Here is a 27,425-nt window from a genome sequence, read left to right on the forward strand (position 1 = left end):
GGGGGGGGGGGGGGAGAGAGTGGGGGTGGGGGGAGAGAGTGGGGGGGGGGGGGAAGAGAGAATCAGGGTAGAGGGAGCAGCGGGTGAGAGCGGGAGCGCGGGGAGGGGTGTCAGATGGTCCGGTGAAGGAGCGCCACCATTTGCTGGGGCTGCTCCCTCTCTCTCCGAGCCAGCGAGATCTGCGCCGCTGCTCCACTCTCTTCCCCGGCCCCGTCTCCTTCTAATGCAGCAAAATAAGAACAAACACATATCCGTATCCCCGGGGTGAGACGGGGCCGGAGAAGAGAGTGGAGGAGCAGCGCAGATCTCGCTGGCTCTGGGAGAGAGAGGGAGGGAGCAGCCAGACCCCGTTGACACCCTCCCCCTCCCCCTCCCTGCGCTCCCGCTCTCACCCGCTGCACCCTCAACCCCGACTCTCTCTCCCCCCCTCACTCTCTCCCCAGGTTGGGCGGCGGCAGCGGCGGCGAGGAGGGAAGTTTCGAGGTGGCGCTGCGATCTCTCGCCTTGTCCCGGCTCTGGGTCAGTGGCGATCCGCTCTGCGGCGAACCTTCGCCGGCAGCTTCTGTCTCCAGTCCCCGCTGCCTAAGAACTTGCTGCGAGCCGAATAAAATCTCGTGGCAGGCCGCATGTGGCCCGCGGGCCATAGTTTGGAGATCCCTGCGCTAGACTCATGACGTGAGGGCAAGTAAGAAAACATTAGCTTACAACCTATCACATGGCAGAATTTTAAATTCCAACTAGGTTTAGGTTTATTATTTTCACGTTTGCCGAGATGCAGTCAAACGCTTTGTTTTGCATGCTAACCAAATAGATCACATATATTGTACATATCGTGAAGTCAAACTCAAGACCGAGGCTGAGAATACCTAAATAAACAAAGATTAGAGATTGTATTTGGAAACCTCCATCATTAACTAGTTTACTGAACATACTGTGCTGAGGATTCTGTCACCATGAAAAAAGGAAACATATCAAATTGTCCTTTCCTAAAATAAAGTGAGATATTGGGAAATACTGGGGAACAATATAAATCATGCAGGGTGTATTAAGGTGCATGTTTCTTAGAGGAAGAGGGCTTCACTTATGAACTGATATTTCAAAATAGTTTTTTGTTAGATGAGAGAATTTAAGCAAATATTAAACATTTTATGTGGTGTTAACTGGTTAGGGAAAACATCGGGGTCGTTTACATACTTGTAAAGGAATCCAAATTTCAGTTTGCTCCAGTATTTTCTGTATTTATATGATCCAATAAACACAAGGACAAGAACAGAAAATTCTGTTCCTATTTTGCAACTTGATTAAGGAAACAATTAAAAGTACATAGCAATACCATTTCAAGGAAGTTAATCTTGAGTCAAGGTTCTCTTGCTTTCCTTGTATTTCTTGAACAATGGATAAAATTGCATTCAATCCCTCTTGTTGAATTTTAGCTTCATCGGGTTTCATCGAGGATACCTACAATAATGTAAACACAACCGAATTACCAAGCATCAATGTGAATTTCCACAAACATATAATGTTCATACATATCCAAATTTGGTTGAAAATAAAAGTGAGCACAATTAAAAGTGGATATTAAAAAAAAATATATATATATATATATATATATATACACACACACATACATCTTACATGGATAGGACAGGTTGGGAGGGAAATGGACCAAGAGCAGGCAAGTGGGATTAGTGTAGCTGGGACATTAGGCCGAAGGGCCTGTTTCCACACTGTATCATTCTATGACTTATATATAAACATAGCACAAATAGTAAGGAAATTTGTGTTTGGTAGATTATTTCTTTGTTGTAACAATGCTTCTTGGCAATAAATCTTATACAGTTGGAAAGCCTGTTTATTTCCCTTTTAAATGGTGCCACATTTGTTAGGAACATGCATTTGTGGGATGAGCAGCAGAGCTGAGTATATGGGTTGCGCCCATGAAAAATTTGCCAAATCTTCTCTGCCAATGCCAAACAGCTTATTCTGCTGTTGCTATTGACTCTTGTTTTGAGCTTCTGGTACCCCCAGGTGCTGACAATCAGGTGCCTGATTGGCACCTGATTGGCAGCATCTGTGAGCATGGGCCCTGCTACAGTGGTCAGTAGGTGTCTGCTCCAAGAATCGGCATGCCACGTTTGACTGATCTGGATAGGGCCCGTGTGATAGGGCAACTTCAAGCTGGTGTTCCGCAAAACCAAGTTGCGGCATTATTTGGAGTGAGCCCTAGTACCATCTCCAAAGTGAAGGCCAAGTTCCATATAACGGGGGATGTCAGAGACAGGCCGCGAAGTGGGCGTCCCAAGAAGACAACACCCGAAGAAGACCGTTTCCTCACCCTGTCAGCACTTAGGAACCGTTGGCTGTCTTCTACAGATTTGCAGTCAAGGTTTGCAGGACGATATGGCCGACGGCTCTCTGCCCAGACAATTCGGAACAGACTGCACGCAGCCGATCTCCGGTCTCATAGGGCTGCCAGGAGGCCTGCCATGACTGCCCTTCACCATCAGGCCCGTTTGCGCTGGTGTCGGCAACACGTGCACTGGAACCTGAACATGTGGAGGAACGTTATGTTCAGCGATGAGTCCAGATTCTGCCTACGGCAGTTGGATCATAGGGTCAAAGTGTGGAGAAGACGCGGAGAACACTATGCTGATTGCTGCACCGATAGAGTAACATCTTTTGGTGGAGGCAGTGTGATGGTGTGGGGCGGCATCTCCCTCACTGGAAAAACGAGGCTTGTCATCATTGGAGGCAATCTCAATGCAGAGAGATATCGAGATGAGATTCTGCAACCAGTGGCAATCCCATACCTCCACAGTCTGGGACCGAACTCTATCCTCCAAGATGACAATGCTCGCCCCCAGAGCAGGGTTTCTCAGAGACTACCTCCAGAATTTGGGAGTGGAGAGGATGGAATGGCCTGCCAGCAGTCCTGACCTCAACCCCATTGAACACTTGTGGGATCATCTTGGGCGTGCTGTTCGTGCCAGAGTGACCAACACAACCACGTTGGCTGACTTGCGACAAATGCTGGTTGAAGAATGGGATGCCATCCCACAACAGTGTGTGACCAGGCTGGTGACCAGCATGAGGAGGAGGTGCCAGGCTGTTGTGGCTGTGTATGGTTCTTCCACACGCTACTGAGGCTCCTGTTTATTAAATGAATAAATTGTTAAATTGCCAATATGTCTTGATTCTTCAGACTTCAATCATCCAATCCACCAAACAACACCGAACAAGAGTCAATGGCAGAATAAGCTGTTTGGGCATTGGCAGAGAAGATTTGGCAGATTTTTCATGGGCGCAACCCACATACTCAGCTCTGCTGCTCATCCCACAAATGCATGTTCCTTACAAATGTGGCACCATTTAAAAGGGAAATAAACAGGCTTTCCAACGGCATTAGATTTATTGCCAAGAAGCATTGTTACAACAAAGAAATAATCTACCAAACACAAATTTCCTTACTTTTTGTGCTATGTTTATATATATGTATATATATATATTTTTTGTAACTCACATTCTCTAATTTCTCAGGAGGAAGTTATAATCATGGGTGCTTCAAATTCAAATCAACTATTATTTTCACATTGTTAGTACCGAATTGACCATGAAGTTTACTTTATTGTGTCTGTACTATGCACCCAGAGGGATGGGCTGTAAAAGTTGCCCCTCTTCCCAGATAAAGTGCTGTTAATCATACTACGTTCATTACAATTTTGCAAACAAAAAGGAAACATACATTAAGCGCAAAAATGGTAATGCAGTGCATGCATGCGGGCAAAAACAAAATAGGTCAACAAAAAAGATGAAAGCTATGGTGTTAATAGGTTACTAAAGCAAGATAAAGAGGCATTCAGCAAGACAAAAATGATAAAGGGCTGACAGTCAGACAATATTCGACCCCTCAAAGATCTAAATGCAAATCACAAGCTTAAGGGAAAATCAAAACATTTTATGACCAGAATGTCACAGCAGAGGTTATGCTCTTAATTTAAAAGGTGTGACTCAGAAGTCAGACAAATAACAAAAGTTCTGCATCCTGGACCTGTCACAAAAGACTAATTATGAAATTTACAAAGCAACCTGGTGGGCAGCTTTGCGAGTTAAGAGGAAATGCATAAATGTAGCCAATTTATTCTTTGCCTAAGACTTGCAAATGCGATTTTAATACTTAAATTATCGACAAGCCGATCTGTGACCATCTATCTTTCAACATCTGGAGCTTTGCCCTCAAATATTAAGGTCATAAGGTCAAAAGGAATAGGAGTAGAATCAGGTCATTTGGCCCGTCAAGTCTACTCTCGTCGTCATCATGGTTATCCCTTGAGGTCGAGGATGATGGTCTACGTTCCGATGTCAGAACGAAGACGCCTGTGCGTGTGTTTGTTTAACGTGTACTTGATGTTGCACTACAAAAGCACACGGTCCTTCACAAATCAATCAACTAATTCCAATGGCAAGGGAACCAAGACGATTGGAGCTGATAGATTTGTTGCAGCCTTCATCCACCTTCACAGCCGTTCAAGATAACTTCATCCGCCTGGTCCGCCGTTGGATCGTTCTTAGTCTGGACCCTCATCCTCGACCTTACCGCCATGGGTGCCCCCACCAGAAGCTAGTGCTTCCGATGGCATCGCTCTCGGAATCGTGGGGGCATGCAAGCCTCTTCACCACAACAAGGTGAACGATTCGAAGAGGAGTCTACTCTACCATTCAATCATTGCTGATCTATCTCTCCCTCCTAACCTCATTCTCCGCTTTCTCCCCATAACCTCGGACACCTGTACTAATCAATAATCTATCTCTGTATATATTCACCACCTCCAACACTGGAATATCTGCAGCATTGAATCCATCCCCTTGGTCTTCTACCCATGTAAGCTGTTTCAAATGAATGACTCTTAAACCCACGCCTTCAACATCTACATTGTCAACGGGTTGGTCTCCGCTTTGTATCCTTAGTAATCTGCCATATATCCAGTACTGACCAGACCAGGTGGGGAATAACGAGGGCATGACTGAACCCTGGTCCCTGGCGGGGTAAGGCAGCAGCTCTACTACTATGTCACTGCTCTTGGAGATGGTAGAGCGAAATCAGTTCCAGTGACACCGGTACAATTTTAACGTCTAGTGCATTCTGTGTAAAGTTTGCAAGTTCTCCCTGTGACTTCACAGGTTTCACTGGGGTATTTACTTTTCTTTCCAAATCCTAGTGTGGTGCTGTTTGATAGATCAATGGGCCACTGTATATTGCCCAAGTGCATAGTAAGTCTTAGAGTCTGGGTAAATTTGTGGGGAAAATAGAAGTGCGTATAGTATAGATAGATGCTTGGTCAGCAAATACTCCGTGGGCCATTGGGCCTGTTTTCGTCCTGTACTACCTGTTTGTTTCTTTAACAAAGTACCTGTTGCTTGAATCTTGCCTGTCCCACTCAAATTTGTTTAAAACCCTGTATATACCCTTAGTGTGAAATTCACGAATAGGCTAGCCCCAGTACAGTACAAATGAGGCCATTCCAAAAGAATGGCTCTGGGTTTCTTCACTTCTGAAGCTGGTGCCCCATAGCTTGGAACTCATTTCCTTAACACAACTCTTTGAACCACGACTATATTTCTCTAATCTTATTTACTCTCTGTTCATTTGCATGCCTTAGGTAGTAATCCAGGGATTTTTACTGTTATGATTCTACTGTTCAACTTTATCTCTCAGTAACTTCTTCTTCCAAGTTCAACCGATGCCAGTAGCAATCCTTCCGTTCCATTCTTAATTTCTTTGCTGGCTCACAAGCGATCTTTAAGCCTAGAGCCTTTGGGAATGTGACTGCTGCAGAAAACAACGTCTCCTTTAAATTTCACCCCTCTCACCCTGAACTCCTACCTCCTAGCGCTAGATTCCCCCAGCCCAGTAAAAGTTTTTTTTGATTTGACTATCCTACATACGTCCCTCGGTTTTATAAACCTCTAAAAGGTCATCATTCAGCATCTTATGTTCCTGTGGGAATAAACACAACCTATGTAATCTCTTCTCATAACTTCAGCCATCCATTCCAGGCAATATCCTAGTGAATCTCTTCTGTATTCCCTCTAATGCTACTACATTCTTCCTGTAGTGCAGTGACTAGAATGGTACACAATACTCGGTGCAGTCTAACCGATGTCTTATACACTTGCAATGTGATGTCCCAACTCTCATTCTAAGTGCCTCGGCCTATGAAGGCAAACATACCCAATGCCTTTTTTACTCTCTATCTACCTTTGGTGTCACTTTCAGGGAGATTTAGACTTGCATCCCATGGTCTTTTTGCACATTCTCAGGTCCCTGCCATTTATTCTACCAGTAATACACTGGTGTCGTTTCTAAGAACAGTTAAGAGATAACCACATTTCCTGCGTCTCAGAGGCCAAACAGTGCAAGGATGTCAATATATCGCATTTGCATACTGGTTGTGTATGATCAATTCCGCAATTAAGACTGCCAATGAGACAAAGGCATTTGATAACCATTCTCCTACCGAGCCCTAACATGAATTAGTTCAACTGCATAATCCAAGATGGATTTTGTTGAATGCTGCATAATATGGAAAGACTATTAAGGAACCAATTTGTACAATCAGCTATGGATTTCAACAGTACCAAAACAAACTGCAGCTTCTGGAAAACATAAAGTCTCGCAAATAGCTGCCCATTTTCAGCATGTTATGTTTTTATTCCCAATTTCAACAGGTTGTGGGCGTGTTTTGAACACGAGCAGTATTTAAGATTTGTTTTTTTTAAACAATTACATGGCTAAAAGAATAGGCTCCTTCAGCAATTAGCAACAACATTCAAATTAAATTTAAATTTGTTTAGGATGAACTTCATAAAACAGATGGATTACTCAATGGGGATGGTGTAATTTCAGATTTGATTTGAAATTCTTAAAACCAGGTTACATTATTTTAGATAAGATTCTTTAGATCAGCTCTCTACTTAAATCTCACCATTTCCACTGGCTCTTTCTTTAAATTAATGGAATCATGACTGCATGAAATAAATTAAAACTACATAAAGCATCAACAAATTAATGGGAAACAAAACAGGCAAAAAGAAAAAAATAAGGAGCAAATGCATTTCAGGACACAGGAAATGGCGGCACTCACCTTTCGTTTTATATTTTCCAACAAGTCATCTTGCCCTTGCTTGAAATATGGATGTTGAAATTCTACAGGTCCATCACGTTCCTGTTTGACTATACCACCATCAACATTCAGCACTTTACGAAAGCCATCTAAAATGCATTTACAGATGATTTCATCATTAGTGAAAGATTCTTTAATGATTCAGCAAGTTACTTGCTACAGATAAATGCAGACTCATTTAACTCACAGTAAAATGAAAAAATGACAGATTAGATACAAACTGATTGAGCAAAGAGATACCCAAAATGCTAGAGTAACTCAGCGGGTCAGGCAGCATCTCTGGAGAGAAGGAATGGGTGATGTTTCGGGTCGAGACCCTTCTTCAGTCTGAAGAAGGGTCTCGACCCGAAACGTCACCCATTCCCTCTCTCCCGAGTTGCTGTCTGACCCACTGAGTTACTCCAGCATTTTGTGATACCTTCGATTTGTACCAGCATCTGCAGTTATTTTCCTACACATTCTGTACAATTTGCTAATCGGGGATGTACTTAGGTATGGCAATACTCTACTGGACTGTTTGCAAGAAAAGAACTTCACTGAGCATTTGCACTTTACACATGTGACAATAAAAGCACCATTGAACAGTAGAAAGAAGAATAGAAAAGTCGGTTGTTCACCTCAGAGATTTAAGAATAAATCTGACAAATATTCAAAATCATTAAGAATTCAGATGGATAATTACTGGTAAAATGGCTCATGACAAAAAGGTAAGATGATCAACAAAAGGATTTTAAAAATGTTTGCAGCAAATTGTTGCAATTTGAAATTGACAAGACTACAAGCAATAAAAGGGAACAGTTCTGTCAAAAAGCTATCAGGCTGGACTTCTGTGCCACTACATTGTCGAATCCAGAAGCTTTCACAACATTAATTCTCTTCATTTACTGCTTGAAATTATGTTAAGATGCAAATGGTTTTGGTGAACTGTCCTTTAAGATGAAGGCAGAGATAGAACATCCATTGTGTATTCTCCGAGTCTGACGACTGCATTGGTGCTGCCTCTTGTACCCGTGCAGAACTCACTGACTTCATCAATTTCACCACTAATTTCCATCCTGCTCTTAAATATACTTGGACCATCTCCAGCATCTCCCTACCATTTCTGGATCTCACCATCTCCATCACAGGAGACAGACTAGTGACCAACATCTACTACAAACCCACTGACTCCCACAGCTATCTTGACTACACTTCTTCCCATCCTGTTTCCTGTAAAAACTCTATCCTCTACTCCCAATTCCCCCGACTACGCTGCATCTGCGCTCAGGATGAGGTGTTCCATACCACGGCATCGGAGATATCCTCATTCTTTAGGAAACAGGGGTTCCCCTCTTCCATTATAGATGAGGCTCTCACTAGGGTATCCTCAATATCCCGCACCTCCGCTCTTGCTCCCCCCCCCCATTCGTAACAAGGATAGGGTCCCCCTTGTCCTCACCTTCCACCCCATCAGCCGTCGCATACAACAAACTATCCTCCAACATTTCCGCCACCTCCAACGGGATCCCACTAATGGCCACATCTTCCCATCTCCACCCCTTTCTGCTATCCAGAGACCGTTCCCTCCGAAACTCCCTCGTCCACTCGTCCCTTCCCATCCAAACCACCCCCTCCCCAGGTACTTTCCCCTGCAACCGCAGGAGATGCAACACCTGTCCTTTTAGCTCCCCCCTCGACTCCATCCAAGGACTCAAACAGTCTTTCCAGGTGAGGCAGAGGTTCACCTGCACCTCCTCCAACCTCATCTATTGTATTCGCTGTTCCAGATATCAACTTCTCTACATCGATGAGACCAAGCGCAGGCTAGGCGATCGTTTCGCTTTCCCGAGATGCTGTCTGACCCGCTGAGTTACTCCAGCATTTTGTGACTACCTCTGAGTCTGTAGTTATCAGCAAACAATCTCATGTTGTGAACTTAAATGGAGGACTATCAAAACAGTATGAAAATATTAGTATTATTTGCAATACCGATTTAAGTTGCTTAATCGACAATTAAGTTGCCAACCAACATGTATAATTCAACACACAAGTCATTTTGGTTTCTTAATGACCTAAAGTGTAGACTGCACGATCACTTCGCTTTATTTAGATTGTGAAGTTCTGTTGTTTAAAATGGATATAGATCTAGTTTATACAATGGACAACAGATTCTGAAAAAATAAACTCCCAGAGAAACTCAGGAGGCCAGGCAGCATCTGCAGAGGGAGAGGAATGGTCAATGTTTTGAGTCAAGACATCAGTCTTCCAGCATGTTTTATGGTCCATAGTTGTGGAGATTGGGGTGAGGGGGTAAGAAGATAGAACATAGAACAGCACAGCATAAGCACCTTCGCCCCACAATGTCCGTGCTGAACAGGAAGCCAAGACCAACTCTTATCTACATGCACAGAGTCCAAATCACTCCATTCACGGCATATCCACATGCCTATTCAATAGTCTCTTAAAGCCACTATCGTACAGTGCCCTCCATAATGTTTGGGACGAAGACCCACCATTTATTTATTTGCCTCTGTACTCCACAATTTGAGATTTGCAATAGGAAAAATCACACGTGGTTTAAGTGCACATGGTCAGATTTTAATAGAGACTATTTTTATACATTGTGGTTTCACCATGTAGAAATTACAGCAGTGTTTAAACATAGTCCCCCTATTTCAGGGCACCGTAATATTTGGGACACACCAATGTCATGTAAATGAAATTAGTCATGTTTAGTATTTTGTTGCATGTCCTTTGCATGCAATGACTGCTTGGTCTCCGATTCATGGACATCACCAGTTGCTGGGTGTCTTCTCTGGTGATGCTCTGCCAGGCCTCTATTGCAGCCATCTTTAGCTTATGCTTGTTTTGGGGACCCCTTCAATCTTCTCTTCAGCATATAAAAGGCATGCTCAATTGGGTTCAGATCGGGTGATTGACTTGGCTACTCAAGAATTGACCATTTTTTAACCACATGTGATTTTTTATATTACAAATCTCAAATTGTGGAGTACAGAGGCAAATAAATAAATGATGGGTCTTTGTCCCAAACATTATGGAGGGCACTGAATCTGCCGCAAATACCATTGCATGTCAGGCACTCACCACCCTCTGTGTAAATAAAACTTGCCCTGCACATCTGATTTAAACACTGCTCTCAATTTAAAGCTTTGCCCTCTAGCATATGTTTTTACGATCTTCAGAAAAAGGTTGAGGGTCTACCCTATCTAATTTTCCCAGAATTTTACATAGTTCTATCAGGTCTCTCCACAACTCTGGCAATCCAGAGAAAACAATCCAAGTCTGTTCAAACTTTCCTTGTAGCAAATAGCCCCTAATCCAGGCATTATTCCAGTAAACCTCTTCTGCACCTTTTCCAAAGGTTCCACATCCTTCCGTTCCATGGGGCGACCAGAACTGTACACAATACTTCAAATGCGGCCTAACCAAAATCCTATAAAGCTGCATTATGACTTCCCGATTCTTATAAAGCTGCATCATAACTTCCTGCTCTGACCTGTGAAAACATGCATACCATATGCCTTCTTTACCAACCATTCTACTTGTGAAGCAACTTTCAGGAAGTTGGCCCCCAAGATCCCTCTGTACATCATTGGTGTTAAGTATCATGCCATTTATTGTATATTTTCCCCCTTACAAGTTTTGAAAGGAAAGTTCAGAATATGATATCTATACTTAAATTTCTCTGCACAGTTCAGAGTGCATTAGATATATGTGCATCACTCAAATTGTTAGGGTCTCAGTTTGCATTGCCTGAGAATGGATATCAATATATTACCAGCAAGCATGTAATACGTGCACACATGCTTGCACAATTCAGTTTGGGAAGCACCACAAATTAGTTATTCTAATTAAGATGCTAACTAAATGGAGACGATGACATGTATGCTTCAATATCTGAGCCAATCTGTTACTGATTAATGTTACATGCCAGGCATTACCCTCTCTATTTCAAGCCAATTGCAATTTCAGAACAAAATAAGTTTATTGGCATGACAACCAATCCGTAATCTGACACATTCTGACAACCTACTTCAGTGATTAATCAAATATTTTGATATTTAGTCATTAGATTTGATTAACCCAGTTGGGATGGTTTTCTTTGCAACAGATGCAACCAAGGGGAGATACATTTTATCTTGTATATCTCAATTGTATTCCCCATCTTCCTTTACAGAGAAATTAATAGCATGACAGCATATATTTTAGGGTATTAGGGTCGATTAGGCGGTTGTGGAGGGGAATTATTTTCATCCAAAGTGAAGTACACTCACTGAACTGGTTGGAGGAAATAGAAATCTGCATCTCCTTCAAAAAGTATTTTGATATGCACTTACTGGGCTGCAATTAAAGTAGCTACTGAGTTGGGAACTGAGATTCATGGATGAGCAGAATCAACTTCTTTTGTCCCACACATTTCTTTGATTTAACCATGTTTTTAATGCTCATGATCGTTTACCTTCTATCTAATGCAAATAATCCATCTAACTAAACACATCTAGCTGCTTCATTACCTTAAGGAGATTGCTAATTTCACTTTTAGACTCTGCCAAACAAAATTCAGAGTCTAAATTGTGTTAAAGCCTGGTACCAGTTATCATTCCAATAGGTTTTCTCCGGTATCACAATGGTTCAGAATTTGCTAGTAAAAAAGGCATCGACTTCTGTACATGCATAGACAATTGCAGAAGTCCATCATTACTCACCATTAGCGGCAGCAAGTATTTTGGGGTAATATATTATCAAGCTTATTCTTCTTAATTTATTAATTCAAATGATACAGCTGTTAATGGAAAGGCTTGTATGTCCTTTCCTAATTTATGTCCTTTCCTAATTTCCCCAGATTTGAGGACACAATTAAAAATTAATTATTGTTTTAGGCCTCATCATTGGTCTCTGGGATAGTTGGGGCCAATAAGTTAGGCCTTCTGCATGTGAACCAGAAAGGTCCAGGGAAGGGGTTCCTCGGGTTGGAAGAGCCAGCACTACCAAAAACTAGGCAACTTTCCTAGTTTTATGGATGCAAATTTTTAAACTGCAAATACACAAACGACATGATACGATAGAACTTTATCCCAGGAGGGAAGTTGATCTGCCAAGTCATAAAAACACAAAAGGGGAAGGAGGAGGGGGGGAGTGGTTGGAGAGGGGGGAGAGGTTGGGGAAGGAGGGAAGGTGCTGCACCAATGCAGGAGGTTTGGGCCCAACGGGTCCACTTGGTCTAGTTGAACATTAAAAACAAAGCTCCTCATACCAAATCTCAGGAAACATCTGCATACTTCTCCAAAGAGCATCCATTCACTACAACTCCTGCTAAGTCAGTTTTGTATCGGAGTGGCTATTATCTCCAGTCTTCAATTTTGCAAAAATAAAGAAGCCACCACACAGACAATGCATCCAATGATACTAAATAAGTTTGAAGTTTATGATTTTTTTCAGAATAACACATTTGGCCTTAATTTTGCTATTTTGCTGGTTTTGCACAATGCACACATTTTGAAGTCTTTAAAAGTAGGGCATTGCATTGTTCAATTTACTTTTAAGCTACATATATTTGGCATAAATAGTAAATCTTTTTTTGAGTGTGCATCTTCTTTGTAAAGGTAAATGACATACAGATCATAAAATTTCTCCACATTACACTCCGGCAGGTCTGGTACCCATAACTAAAAAGAGGCAATATGCTGATTGTAGGTGTCCATTGATACCCACTTTGATAGACTTCAGATCCTTATTAACTACGCAGATTAGAATTTTTTTCCCTATTTAACTTTCTTTGTCCATCCAACTTCACCTAGTGATATTTCCACTTTGCAAACAGAATACATTGCGTCATTTTTCTTTGAACTGTTGATACATCTTGAATGTACTCTAGTTAAATATAATTATATATATTTAAATGCTGCAATTGAAAGTACACTGTGAGGGGAACAGTGGGGGAAACCCACGAGTTTAGTGTTGAGGGAAGTACTGTTGCCAAATAAATTTATTTTAAAAATTGTAACGTAACATAGAAGAAATACAAAGTTTGCTAAATCACAGATGGACAGCCTAGACCTTGTGCAATTCCTGCGTCATGCGATAACTTGAAGGCACGAATGACCCTGAAAGCCATGAACAGCAAGTGCCTCCAGCTATTTAAACTCAGATACAGTGTGTTAATTGGAGTCATTGCATGCCATTGATTTTAATTTCTTAGATGGTAATTCCATGAGATGGCAACAGATGAGGTTCAGGATACTAAGTGGAAGGTCATCTATCAGAAAGATACAAGAAATGCAGGAATCTTTAAAATAAATTATTAAATAGCATTCATCAGAAATTGGTGATGATAACATTATCTTGGAAGCCAGGATGAAACATGGCAACCATGGAAAAATAAATTATATAAGGGTGAAAATAGGAATTATGAATACAGTAAAAATATAGATTTTTAGATTTTTTAGATTTAGAGATACAGCGCAGAAACAGGCCCTTCAGCCCACAGGGTCCATGCCGCCCAGCAATCCCCGCACATTAACACCATCCTACACCCACTAGGGACAATTTTTACATTTGCCCAGTCAATTAACCTACAAACCTGTACGTCTTTGGAGTGTGGGAGGAAACCGACGATCTCGGAGAAAACCCACGCAGGTCACGGGGAGAACGTACAAACTCCGTACAGTACAGCACCCGTAGTCAGGATCGAACCCGAGTCTCCGGCGCTGCATTCGCTGTAAGGCAGCAACTCTACCACTGCACCATACTTCTATAAAAATTAACCTTGCAAAGCCCAAACAGAAATAGGATGCAGCAAGATAGCACCAAGAGGATACAGAGGGCACAAGAGGAAAATTCTTGGGATATTAGTACCAGTTTTGGCAAGAAGCAACATTTCAAGGTGGGTAGGCTGCACTTCAGCAACGACCTCATGATTTATTAATGTGGCTGAAGAAAAGTTAGGCATTAGCAGATTGCAAGAGAAGAGAATATAATACTGTTGAACTGTAAACACTAATAGGTATGTAGGATTCTGTGCACTGGTGTTAATCAAAACATAATTCAAAAGCAAAAAGTCAGAAATTTGCACGTAATATTTTCTAATACAAGATATTTAGAAACAATAAGGAATGTAAAAGAGAGGAAAAAATGGCAATGCCGATTAAATAACAAATTGAAATGGTGGAGAGATGATATTCTTAATGCACCAGGAAGGGTGAGTAAATGTGAGTAAAGCCCAAATGTTGAAGGAAGTTTTCACAATTGTGCTTATTCAATAAATCACCAAACATAGCAAGAGCTAGAAAGGCATTTCAACAGGAAAATTACTAGATTCTGCAAGAATTGTAGAAAGTTAATATTGGGATTTCAATTAACCCAATATGTATTGGAATAAAAAAAGGGCAAAGATTACTGGCATAGTTGGATGTGTTCTGGAGAATGAGGTAGGATAATGTCAGTGGAGAACATTTAGGGAACAGTGATCGTACGGTTTGGATTAATGATGGGAAAGGGCAAGGATCGATCTGAAATAAAACTTAAATGTAGGAGGCTAACAAACAGAATGAGATGGAATCGGCCCAGAATTAAGTAGAACCAAACACTTCAGAACAATAGGTGACTTTGAACAGAAAATGGTTCTATGGTGACTAAATACAATATAATAATAATAATAATAATGCATTTTATTTATATAGCTCTTTTCATATACTCAAAGACGCTTTACAGAGATTTAGAGAACATAGGGAAATGAATAAATAGATAAATAAGTAAATAAGTAAACGAACAGAGAAAGGAGACAGAAGGTGAGGTGACCTTCAGTGGTTGATAATTATTTTGGTAAAAATTTGAAAATGAAGAACAAGGATGGTTGGCGATAGTAGAGAAACAAGTGTGGATACTGCTGAAGGGGTCTCCATAATCTTCAAGCCTTCCTTATAAACAAGGAATATGCACAGACTAGAAAATGGCAATTTGACACCTGTACAAAAAGGGCAATTATTGTTTAATGTGGTAGAAAAGCTATTAGAAACTATAACCAAGAGGCAAAATAAATCGTGTTTTAAGTTAATAAGACAGTACATGTTAGGAAAGGTTTCAAGGGATATGGGCCACACTCAGGCAAATGGGTCTAGCAGAGATGGAGCATCTTGGTTGGCATAGACAAGCTGAGCCAAAGGGACTGCTTCCATCCTGTATAACTCTATGACTCAGCCCAGATTATCACAGGTACAGCTAGCTTGTGTGATGCTACCTCAAGAATGTAGCATATGTCATCAAGCATCATGATCATGCCATGCCCTCTTTTTACTGTTACCGTCAGATGGAAGGTACAGAGGCCTGAAGGCCCATACCTCTAGGTTCATGAACAGCTACTTGTTTACAACTATCATGTTTTTAAACCAAACTGCAGAGTGGCACAGCTGCTGCACAACACCAGAAACCCAGGTTCAATCCTGACCTCTGGTGCTGTCCAGGTGGAGTTAGCACCTTCTCCATGTGATGTATAGTCTTTGCACTGACTGTTTAGCATGCAACAAAAGCGTTTCACTGTACTTTGTTCAGTACATGTAACAATCATGTGAATTTTCTCCTGGTGCTCTGGCTTTCTCCCACATCCCAAAATGTGTAGGTTTGTAGGTTAATTCCCCCTAGTGTGTACGGTGGATTAAAAAGTGGAATAACTAGTGTGAACAGATAATTGACGGTTGATGTGAATGCTTTCTCTGTAAACTAAACTAACCCTAAACCTCCATGGCAACGGAACACAACAAACCTTCTCTTGCCCTAACATGAACTTGCTTTCTAATTTTCGTGTTCTAATTTGTGTAATTTTGCATTAATGCCTTTTTTTTGCACTATTAAATTATACCTCAATTCTACAAGAGTCAAAAGTGTAAACTTTGTGTTGTCCGAGTCCACATGCCCGTGATGATGTTGCAAGGAAGAATGTCATTGTACCTTCACCTCACCATATTAGCGTGATGACAGTAGACTCGACACGGCTGCTTCTACGTGCGAGGAGCAAGTTGTGCTTTAAAAATGAAGTCACGCCTCAGTGACCTGATTTGATAAGTGAGAGCAGGCCTGCCTGGCGCACATGTCACTAGGTAAAGCGTGTTTACACTTACACATATTCAGCTGCCGGACGAAACTGGCCATGTTGTTGTGCTTGAAGTACTTGGGCAGGATTTCCTTGGAGAACCGCTGCTCGTCCAGAACCAGGAACCCGTGGCCATTCTGCAGTGGGGAAGGGAAACAAAACAGACAGGACAGACATGAGCCAGAGTCATAGACCGGGGATGATGATCCTCACCACCACCACCCCCCACCCCCCACCCCAGGGCAGGCCGGGCACCATGCATCGGCACCCTGCATCGGGCACCCTGCATCGGGCACCCTGCATCGGCCGGGCACCATGCATCGGCCGGGCACCATGCATCGGCCGGGCACCATGCATCGGCCGGGCACCATGCATCGGCCGGGCACCATGCATCGGCCGGGCACCATGCATCGGCCGGGCACCATGCATCGGCCGGGCACCATGCATCGGCCGGGCACCATAGGCCCGTTGGTTCCGCCGCCCGCAGCGCCGGCCAGCTTCACTCCTTTATGTTTTCCGTCCGGATCGAGCAGCAGCACCACCACCACCAGCAGCAGCACCACCACCACCAGCAGCAGCCCTGGTAGAGCCGGGAGCCGGGGCACGCCGCTTGTCCGGAGGGACGGGGGAACGGCTCAGCTCAGGCCGCAAGGGAAGGCTGCAGCCAGTGTGCGAAGCCGAAGGTGCGGCGCCGTCACCTGGTTCCAGCAGATGAACTCGTTGGTGTCGGGGTCCTCCACCAGGGCCCACAGCTTGGTGAGGAAGGCCGGCACCGCCACCGTCTGCTTCATCCTCGCAGCAGCTCCGCTCTCCGACTGGTTCCGGCCTGGCCTGGTCTGCACTGATCCCCCTCCGCCCCCTCCCCCCGCCGGCAAACCGCCGCCACCGCCGCCGCCGCGCGCGCTCCCGCACGCTCCGCCCAACGGCGCGATGCGGAGACGGAGAGAGGGGGGAGAGTGGGGGGAGGGTGAGGGGGGGCGGATAAAGAGGGGGGGAGAGGGGGTGAAGAGAGAGAGGGGGAGAGAGAAAGAGGGGGGGAAGAGAGAAAGAGGGGGAAGAGAGAGAGGGGAGAGAGATGGGGAAAGGGGGAGAGAGAGGGGGGGGAGTGGATGAGTGGAGAGAGAGAGAAAGGGGGAAGAGTGAGGGGGAGAGAGGATGGAGAGAGAGGATGGGGAGAGAGAGGATGGGGAGAGGGGGGGAGGGGGAGAGAAAGAGGGGGAGAGAAAGAGGGGGGGGAGGGGGAGAGAAAGAGGGGGGAGAGAGAGAGAGGAGAGGGGCCCAGCACAAAGGGTGGCTTTTACACCAGAGACAGACACCAAATTGCTGGAGTAACTCAGCGGGACAGGCAGCATCTCTGGAGAAAATGAACGGATGATATTTCTGGGACGAGACCCTTCTTCAGACTGAGAGTCAGGGGAAAGGGAAACGAGATGTGTCACAGTTGGTAATCTGCAAAGGTAGAGTGATACAGTGTGGAAACAGGCTCTTCGGCCCAACTTTCCCACACCGGCCATCAATGTCCCAGCTACACTAGTCCCACTTGCCATCGTTTGTTCCAAATCCCTCCAAACCTGCCATATCCATGTACCTGTCTAACTCTTTCTTAAATATTGGGATAGTCCCTGCCTCAACTACTTCCTCTGGCAGCTTGTTCCATACAGCCACCACCAGTTGTGTGAAAAAGTTACCCCTCAGATTCCTATTAAATCTTTTCCCCTTCACCTTAAACCTATGTCTCCTGGTCCTCGATTCCCCTACTCTGGGCAAGAGACTCTGTGCATCTACCCGATCTATTCCTTTCATGATTTTATACACCTCAATATGATCACCCAAGTGAAGACAAATGTAGGTCCCTTACAATCAGAGACAGGTGAATTTATAATGGGAAACAAAGAAATGGCAGAACAGTTAAACAAGTTCTTTGGTTCTGTCTTCACTAAGGAAGACACAAACAATCTCCCAGAAATACTAGGGGACCAAGGATCTAGTGGGAGGGAGGAACTGAAGGGAATCCACATTAGTCAGGAAATGGTGTTAGGTAAACTGTTGGGATGAAGGCTGATAAATCCCCAGGGCCTGATGGTCTGCATCCTAGAGTACTCGAGGTGGCCCTAGAAATTGTGGATGCATCGGTGATCATCTTCCAATATCCTCTCGACTCAGGATCAGTTCCAGTGGACTGATGGGTAGCTAATGTAACCCCCACTTTTTAAGAAAGGAGGGAGAGAGAAAACGGAATTAGAGACCAGTTAGCCTTACATCGGTAGTGGGGAAGATGCTGGAGTCGATTGTTAAAGATGTTATAGCAGCGCATTTTGAAAACAGTGACAGGATTGATCAAAGTTAGCACGGATTTATGAAGGAGAAATCATGCTTGACTAATCTGGAATTTTTTGAGGATTTAAGTAGACTGGATAAGGGAGAGCCAATGGATGTGGTGTTTCTGGTCTTTCAAAAAGCCTCTGACAAGGTCCCACACAAGTGATTAGTGTGCAAAATTAGAGCACATGGTATTGGGGGTAGGATATTGACATGGGTAGAGAACTGGTTGGCAGACAGGAAGCAAAGAGTAGGAATTAACAGGTCCTTTTCAGAATGGCAGGCAGTGCCGCAAGGCTTTGTGCTGGGACCCCAGTTATTTACAATATATATTAACGATTTAGATACAGGAATTAAATGTGACATCTCCAGGTTTACGGATGACACAAAGCTGGGTGGCAGTGTGAGCTGCGATGAGGATGCTATGAGGCTGCAGGGTGACTTGGACAGGTTGGGTGAGTGGGCAGATGCAGTATAATGTGGATAAATCAAGTCAAGTCAAGTTTTATTTGTCACATACACATACAAGATGTGCAGTGAAATGAAAGGTCACCCACAGTCCAGCAATAGAGCAATAAAAATAAACAATTTCACACACAATCATAACCAACACAAAACAAACAAAAAAAGAAACATCCATCACAGTGAGTCTCCTCCAGTCACCTCCTCACTGTGATGGAAGGCCAGAATATATTTTCTCTTCCCCTGCTGTCTTCTCCCAAGGTCAGGCTGTTGAAGTTGCCACTTTCCAGGCCGCGCCGGACGGTATAGGTCCGCAGCGGGCCGACCCAAGCCCCGCGATCCGGGGCAGGCGAAGACGCTGCCGCTGCACTTCGGGGCGGTCGTGGCTCCCGACATTGAAGCCTCCTCCGGGCAGAGAAAATCCCGCGGCCAGGTTATCCACAGTTGGTCGGAACCTGGTGGAAGTTTATCAGAGGGATCGATTGCCATGTGAATGTCTTCCAGAGATTTCTCTAGTCTCTCTTCCCAGAGTTTGAGCCTGGACGATGCACTGCAGTCCAGGGGATGGACAGAAGAGAGGAAACTTCTGCACGATTTCAAACGCTGAGGTAGCAAAGGGTGGTCATGTAGGGGGTGTCTTTCATCCTCTGATTGTCTGAGGCATTCTTTTTGACTGGCTACAGCTCTTCTGATTCCAGGAGGTGCAATGCCAGAGAGTGGATAGATGTTGTCAGTCTTGGTTGGTTTCATGCATCCACTGGTGCGCAACAGCTTGTGTTTAGCACAGGATTAATCTTCCTTGCATGACCTGAGATCTTCCATACTGCACAGGCATACTCAGCAATGGAGAGGCAGAGAGCCAGAGCTGTTGATTGAATGGTTTTAGAATTTGCTCCCCATTTTAGGGTACTCAGCTAGAAGAGCATTTCTGGAACTGATATTTCCTTTAAGCTTGGTGATATGTGCTTTGTAGGTCAGAGGTCGATCAAGAGTCACACCAAGATAGACTGGACTCTCAGTGCTCCAATCTGATTCCATTCCATATGATCGTCAACCTTCGATTTGCATACTTGTTCTTCAAGTGGAAGGCGCAGGCTTGGGTTTTAGATGGATTGGCTCAAGTGGTTCTCTTTGTAATACGAGGACAGGTTGACTAAAGCCTCACACAGAGTAACTTCTGCCTTAAGGAAGTTACACAGGTTCTAACTGGGTTGTAATACACAGGTCATCTGCATAAATGAAACTCCTAGTGCTGGGATGTAAAGGCTGGTCATTAACATAGATATTGAACAAGGTGGGTGCCAGGACACTTCCTTGAGGGAGGCCGTTTCTCTGCCTGCGCCAGCGACTTTTCTTTCCTGACAGCTCGACAAAGAAGCGTCCGTTTTCGACCAGAGTCTTCACCAGGTTGGTTGGATGCAAGTTGTCTGTCAAATTAAGTACTTTGTGTAACAGTCGACGATGGTTTACTGTATCATAAGCGGCTGAAATGCCTACAAAAACAGCACCTGTGATAACACCTTCCTGAAAGTCATCCTCTATGTGTTGGGTGAGATTGAGAAGCTGACCTGTGCAGGACTTCCCAGGCTGGAACCCTGCCTGCTCCTTTATTAGGGATGGCTCTATCACCTGGCTGAGGCGAGTCAAGATGAGTCGCTCAAACAGCTTGTAGGCGTGGCAAAGAAGTGATATTGGCCTGTCGCTCTTTGTTGGTGAAGGATCTTTGCCGGGCTTCAGCAATGCTATGACACGTGTGCAACACCAGATCTTTGGGATGTGACATCTCCTCTCCATGCAGGTGTTAAACATGGCCAGCAACCACTGTTTTGCAGTTGGTCCAAGGTGCTTGATCTGGTTCAGTCATCAGTTACTGAAAGTAAACATGCAGGTGCAGCAGGCAGTGAAGAAAGCTAATGGCATGTTGACCTTCATTGCGAAAGGATTTGAGTTTAGGAGCAAGGAAGTCCTACCGCAGTTGTACAGGGCCCTGGTGAGACCGCACCTGGAGTATTGTGTGCAATTTTGGTCTCCTAATTTGAGGAAGGACATTATTGCTATTGAGGGAGTGCAGCATAGGTTCACCAGGTTAATTCCCGGGATGGTGGGACTGACATATGATGAAAGAATGGGTCAACTGGGCTTGTATTCACTGGAATTTAGAAAGTTGAGAGGGGATCTTAGAGAAACATATAAAAGGATTGGACAGGGTAAATGCAGGAAAAATGTTCCCGATGTTGGGGGAGTCCAGAACCAGGGGTCACAGTTTAAGAATATGGGGTAGGCCATTTGGGACTGAGATAAGGAAAAACTTCTTCACCCAGAGAGTTGTGAATCTGTGGAATTCTCTGCCATAGGAGGCAGTGGAGGCCGAATCACTGGATGAATTTAAGAGAGAGTTAGATAGAGCTCTGGGGGCTAGTGGAATCAAGGGATATGGGGAGAAGTTGGGCACAGGTTACTGATTGTGGACGATCAGCAATGATCACGATGAATGGTGGTGCTGGCTTGAAGGGTCGAATGGCCTCCTCCTGCAACTATTTTCTATGTTTCTATGTTTAACAATGACCCCAATCACTGGATTTTTTCAAGAGAGAATTAGGTTTTGCTCTTAGGGCTAAAGGAGTCAGCGGATATGGGGGAAAGGAACGGGGTACTGATTTTAGATGATCAGCCATGATCATATTGAATGGCAGTGCTGGCTCGAAGGGCCGAATCGCCTACTCCTGCACCTATTTTTCTGTTTCACCCTCATCCTCCTGCGCCCCAAGGAATAGAGTCCCAGCATACTTAACCTCTCCCAATAGCTCAGATACTCTAGCCCTGGCAACATCCTTGTAATTCTTCTCTGTACCCTTTCCAGCTTGACAACATCTTTCCTATATCATGGTGCCCAGAACTGAACATCTATATACTAAAACTCTTGTTTGTTCGCTTGTTCCTGAACTACGGCCAAAACTGTACACGATAGTGCGACAATGTCAGGCCCACCTTACTCATCGTCGTCCCGTGGTCCTATGGAAGAAGTTTCATTGAAATCGTTGTTATATTTTAAAACGTATTTACGTTTTAAAGTTTAAGAAACAGCGCATGCTCAGTTGGGGCTCCATTGATCTGGTACTTACGTGGGATGGCCGCCGCATCCACGCTTGTGCAGAACAAACGCGTCCATGCCTGCGCAGTTGAGGGCCGTTGAGTAGGGCTTGGCCGCCTGTCTCGCTGGGGTGGGGGAGCCAGGCCTGGTGCCGGGGGAAGCAGCCAGAGCCTGGGCCTGGACATGACCGGGTAACCGCGAGCCTGAGTTGGGCCAAGGGGAAAGGCGGCAGCAGCAGCGGTGAGGCCGGGCATTGGTGGAGGTGGAGGTGGAGGCCGAGGCCTGGGCCTGGTGCTGGGCCTACCCTCGGTTCCCCTGTCCCCCTTCCTCTCCCTGGCCGGCACAGTACCTTACCCACGCCGCCCAGAGACCATCGGCTCAGCAACAGTGGGAGAACCGCCACCGTCTACCACAACATCCCCGCACCGGGTCGGGACAGGACTCTTTCCCCCTCCCCACCCCTGCTCCACCAATAGCGGCCGCCCGGGCCGGGAGGCAGGTTACTACGGCAACCACGGGTTGCTCCTGGGAGGGACGGGAGGTTGTGGGGGAGGGAGGGGGTGGAGGAGGGAAGGGGGAGGGGCGAGGGTGGAGGGGAGGAGGGGAAGAGGGAGTGGAGGGGAGGGGGGAATGGGGAGGAGTGGGTTCTGCACCAATGCAAGAGACGCAACCCTTGGGGGAGGGGGAGAGGGGGAGGGAGGAGGGGGAGGGGAGGAGGGAGTGGGGGAGGAGAGGGTGCTGCACCAATGCAAGATTGGTTTGGGCCCAACGGGTCCATTTGGTCTAGTGTTACTCTAAATGTGGCTTCACCAATGTCTTTTATGATAGCAAAATGACCTCCCAACTTCTATACTCAATGCTCTGACTGATGAAGGCCAATGTGCCAAATGTTTTTTGACCACCTTATCTACCTGGAACTCCACCTTCAAGGAATCATGCACCTACCCTCCTAGATCCCCCTGCTCTACAACACTCCCTGAGCCCTACCATTCACTGTGTGGTTCATGCCCAAGTTCAACTTCCCAAAAATGCAACACCTCACATTTCTCTCTATTAAATTCCATCAACCATTCTTCAGCCCACCTGGCCAATCGATCAAGATCCTGCTGCAATTTTTCATAACCATCTTCATTATCTACAAGACCACCCACTTTTGTATCATCTGCAAACTTGCTAATCTTGCCGTGTAAGTTCTTATCCAAATTATTGATATAGATGAAAAACAGTAATGGACCCAGCACTGAACCTTCAGGCACCGGGTCGGGACAGGACTCTTTCCCCCTCCCCACCAGTCAAAGGCCTACAGTCCGAGAAGCAACCTTCCACCATTATCCTCTGCTTCCTTCCACAAAATCAATTTTCTATTAATTCAGCTACCTCTCCTTGGATCCCATGCAATCCAACCTTTCAGAGCAGCCTACCCATTCGGAATCTTGTTGAATGCTTTACTGGTCCATATATACATCATCTGCAGCTCTGCCCTCATCGACCTTTTTGGTCACATCTTCAAAAAACTTGGATTTGTGAGACACGACCTCCCACTTACAAACCCATGCTGACTATCCCTAATCAGCCCTTGTCCGTCTAAATGCCTGTAAATTCTATCCCTCAGAATACTCTAGTAACTTTCCAACTACAGATGTTAAGCTCACTAGATTCTGGGCCTATAGTTCCCAGCATTTTCCCTGTAACCCTTCAATAGAGGCACAACATTTGCCACCCTTCAGACTTCCAGCACCTCGCTTGTATTTATAGATGACTTGTAAATTTATACCAGGTAATTTTCTCTCTGCTTTCTCACAATGCCCTCGGATATATCTGATCAGGCCCTGGAGATTTGTCTACCTTCATACACAGTAGTATCTTCAGCACCTCTTTGACTGCTCTCAAGCCACTTCCATTTACTGCCCCGCAGTTTCACTGTCCTCCTGTCTTTCTCCTCAGTAATTCAGAGGTGAAATAATTATTGAGGACCTTGCCCATCTCCTGTGGCTCCACACACACTTTGATTCCTGAGGAGTCCCAGTCTCTCTCTAGTTATCCTTTTCCCCCTTATGTATTTATAACATTTATTGGGATTGCCCTGATATAGAACCAATGAATGAAAGATGTGTCAAATTCAAACTCAAATCCAGTTTTATTTTCCTTCTTCCAAACATATTTGCCTTCAATCACAACTTTATTTTTGCCCAATTCCTGCTGCTGTATATGTGAGTGAGAACTCATTACTTCTAACTTGTATTCGCTGTGCAGAATTATATATAAAAGCAAAAGGAATTGCACAGCAGAAGCCTGATAATAATAGCCCAGACTGTTATCTCTGAAACATAGAATCAAAGGTCAATAATTTTGAACATATTTAACATATATATCTGCAAAAGCTACTCAAGGCAATTTTTTAGCGCATGGCCAGGAACCTGTACTTGCATGAGCAAAATCATATTGCAGAAAGTCCCTGGTTTGCTATGTCCCTACCACCAGGTTTGAGATATTTAAAAATTATTAAAAGTGTTAAACTAGAGTGAGATAGTTTGTAAAAAGAAACTTACATTGGTTGTAATCCATAGCTCTACGATCCTCAGTGAAATAACTTTGGTTTCAGATCCAAGAATTTTAAAGCTCAGTAATCCCAGGAATATAAGGACTTACTGCCATTCTCCATGTTGAGCACTCCTGCGAGGTATATTTATAGATTCTGCATTCTGAATCTTTCATTAAGTTCAGGAGCTGTACCCCTCAGTCCAGTAAAATAACTGCATTTCAAGGAAGGCTTGGTTTCCTCAACAGTGACTGGATGTACCCAAAATAGCTTAATAACATGTAAAACCTGATGTTCACATTATTACAGTGAATAGTCACTGGAATAATCAATTGGATGCGTTAATATAAAATCAGCTGTTAAACATGCATACTAAGCAAAGTCTATGTTCTTGAACAACTATGCCCTCTGCTGACAGACTTAAACACATTCAAAATAATAAACTGCAAATGCTGGAAAGCTGAAATAAAAACAGAAAGGAGAGGAGTATAATTGTAATGTTTAAAAGGCATTTGAATAGGTTTGTGGATGGGAAAGTTTAGGGCGCTAAACTGGGACTAATTCAGGTCGGCACCTTGGTTAGCATGAATGAGTTGAGCTGAAGGATGAGTTTTTATGCTGCATGACTTTCTGATTCTAAATTACCTTCCAATGTTCTGGGTAACCATCCCACTCCATTGGTAATGGAATGATTCTGCATTAATTCTAATCTGGCAGAAATGCAGTGGACAGATTCCCCAGGATAATTGAAAACAAGAAAGCTGGGAGTACTTAGTAGGTCAGGCAGCATCAGGCAGAAAGACTGAGGTAGCTATTTCCAGCAACTACAATTTATTTTTGCTTTTCTGCAATACAAATCAAGGGGATTAAAACAGTTTATAGATCATTAACTGGATTATGAGAAGACTCTAAAAGGAGACCACAATTACCAAGTCCCCATTGGACACCTGTCAGGAAATGTGAAAGGTTTCACAGGAAATGTGAAAGTCATACAGCATACACCTGTCAGGAAATGTGAAAGTCATACAGCAGCTATGAATCTTATGACACTTGCTCAGGGAAATGCTTGCTGATGTTGGTCAGACCACTGAATGAATGAATAAAGATGGGTTATTAAAGAGACAAATGTTACATAATTTATTTTGCATAGAAGAAAAAAAAAAAGCTATTTATGGTTTTCGTGGATGAAAAATAAAAAGGATATTTCCTTTAGATTGTGAATGGCCTTCTCTTTTTAATGCGTTCCTGTGGATGTTTCAATAAACAAGTAGCATTTTATGACGAGTCTGGAGGCTCGTTCTTTGTTGAAGAAGTTTATTGCGACAGCAATATTCGATCACAAAGTATAACGAACGAGATTACAGACAACCATTAATTCTAACTGTTCGCTTCGAAAAAGTCTCCTAACTGACTGGTTTTGGGCGCCAAAACCACACATGACGACGCTGTCCAATCAGCGGGCTCACTCTCTGAACCAATCCCTACGGTCGCACCCACACGTGACCTTGCTGGCCAATCTGAGGGTTCAACTCCCAGGACCAATCTCTATGGTCGCTACATGACCCCCCCCCCCCCCCCCCAGAACCCGAGGTACGGAACCTAGCAGGGAGCCGGATTGCGCGACCAGAACGAGTAAGGAGAGGGGCTGCCGGAACCACAGGAGCAGGGGGTCCTAGATCGGGTGGAACAGCAGGAGGACGGCCCCGCCGAGGCGGTTGGCCGACCGGGACAGGGCGCAGGTTTGAGCCTGGACACCGAGACGAGCTCACTCCTGCCGCCCACATCCAAGGTGAAGGTGACCGTCCCTTTACGCAACACGTGGAATGGGCCTTCATAGACCCTCTGCAACGCGGAACGATGGGCATCCCTACGCAGAAACACAAACTCACAGTCCTTCAAGGCAGGCGGTTCGTGTACCATGAAACACCCATGACGCGAAGTAGGAACCGGAGCCAGGGAACCCACTCGTGCCCGGAGTGATGCCTAAACCGACGGAACTGAAGGCTGCTGACCAGAGGACTCCGGCAGGAAATCCCCGGGCACTCGAAGTGGCGAGCCATGTACAAGTTCCACGGACGAAGCACCGAGATCCTGCTTAGGAGCAGTCCGGATGCCCAAAAGGACCCAGGGAAGTTGGTCTACCCAGTCCGGGCCTTCCAGCCATGCACTGAGGGCCGCCTTAAGTTGCCGGTGGAACCTCTCCACGAGCCCATTAGCCTGTGGGTGGTACGCCGTGGTGTGCTGCAACCGGGAGCCGTACAGCTCCGCCAGCATGGCCCAGAGGGTAGAAGTGAACTGGGATCCCCTGTCAGTGGTAATGACGGACGGAACACCAAAACAGGCCACCCAATGGAGGGCCAGGGCCCGGGCACAAGAGGCAGCGGAGGTATCGGACAACGGGAAAGCCTCCGGCCACCAGGTGAATCGATCCACCACCGTGAGCAGATGAGTGTAGCCCCGGGAGGAAGGTAAAGGTCCAACTAAATCCACATGAATATGGAAAAAACGGACCGCTGGAACCGCGAACTCTTGCACCGGGGGCTGAACATGGCGGTGATCTTTAGCGGTCTGGCAGGGAACGCAGAAACGGGCCCAAGCGGCTACCTGCTTTCGCAGGCCATGCCACACAAACCGAGCGGCCACTAAGGCAGAGGTGGAGCGGATGGACGGGTGCGCCAGCCCGTGAATGGCATCAAACACCCGGCGCTGGAGGGAGGCCGGCACTACCGGCCTGTGACGGGGAAGGGA

The 27,425-nt window shown here is 45.0% G+C and overlaps 1 protein-coding gene across 1 annotated transcript in view; it reads right to left on the reverse strand.

Moving 5' to 3' along the window:
* The window catches only part of hsf2 (heat shock transcription factor 2), a 32,500-nt gene extending 15,360 nt beyond the window's left edge, over nt 1-17,140 (reverse strand). The window contains exons 1-4 of the mRNA XM_078399591.1: nt 16,965-17,140; nt 16,295-16,403; nt 7,143-7,270; nt 1,334-1,458 (exon numbers count right to left, since the gene is read on the reverse strand). Of these exons, the coding sequence (XP_078255717.1) occupies nt 1,334-1,458; nt 7,143-7,270; nt 16,295-16,403; nt 16,965-17,057 (455 nt within the window). The 5' untranslated portion in view covers nt 17,058-17,140. The remainder of the gene's footprint in view (nt 1-1,333; nt 1,459-7,142; nt 7,271-16,294; nt 16,404-16,964) is intronic.
* Nucleotides 17,141-27,425: the final 10,285 nt, after the last annotated feature.

The sequence above is a fragment of the Rhinoraja longicauda genome, chromosome 5 (genome assembly GCF_053455715.1).
Source record: "Rhinoraja longicauda isolate Sanriku21f chromosome 5, sRhiLon1.1, whole genome shotgun sequence".
Classification (NCBI taxonomy): Eukaryota; Metazoa; Chordata; class Chondrichthyes; order Rajiformes; family Arhynchobatidae; genus Rhinoraja; species Rhinoraja longicauda.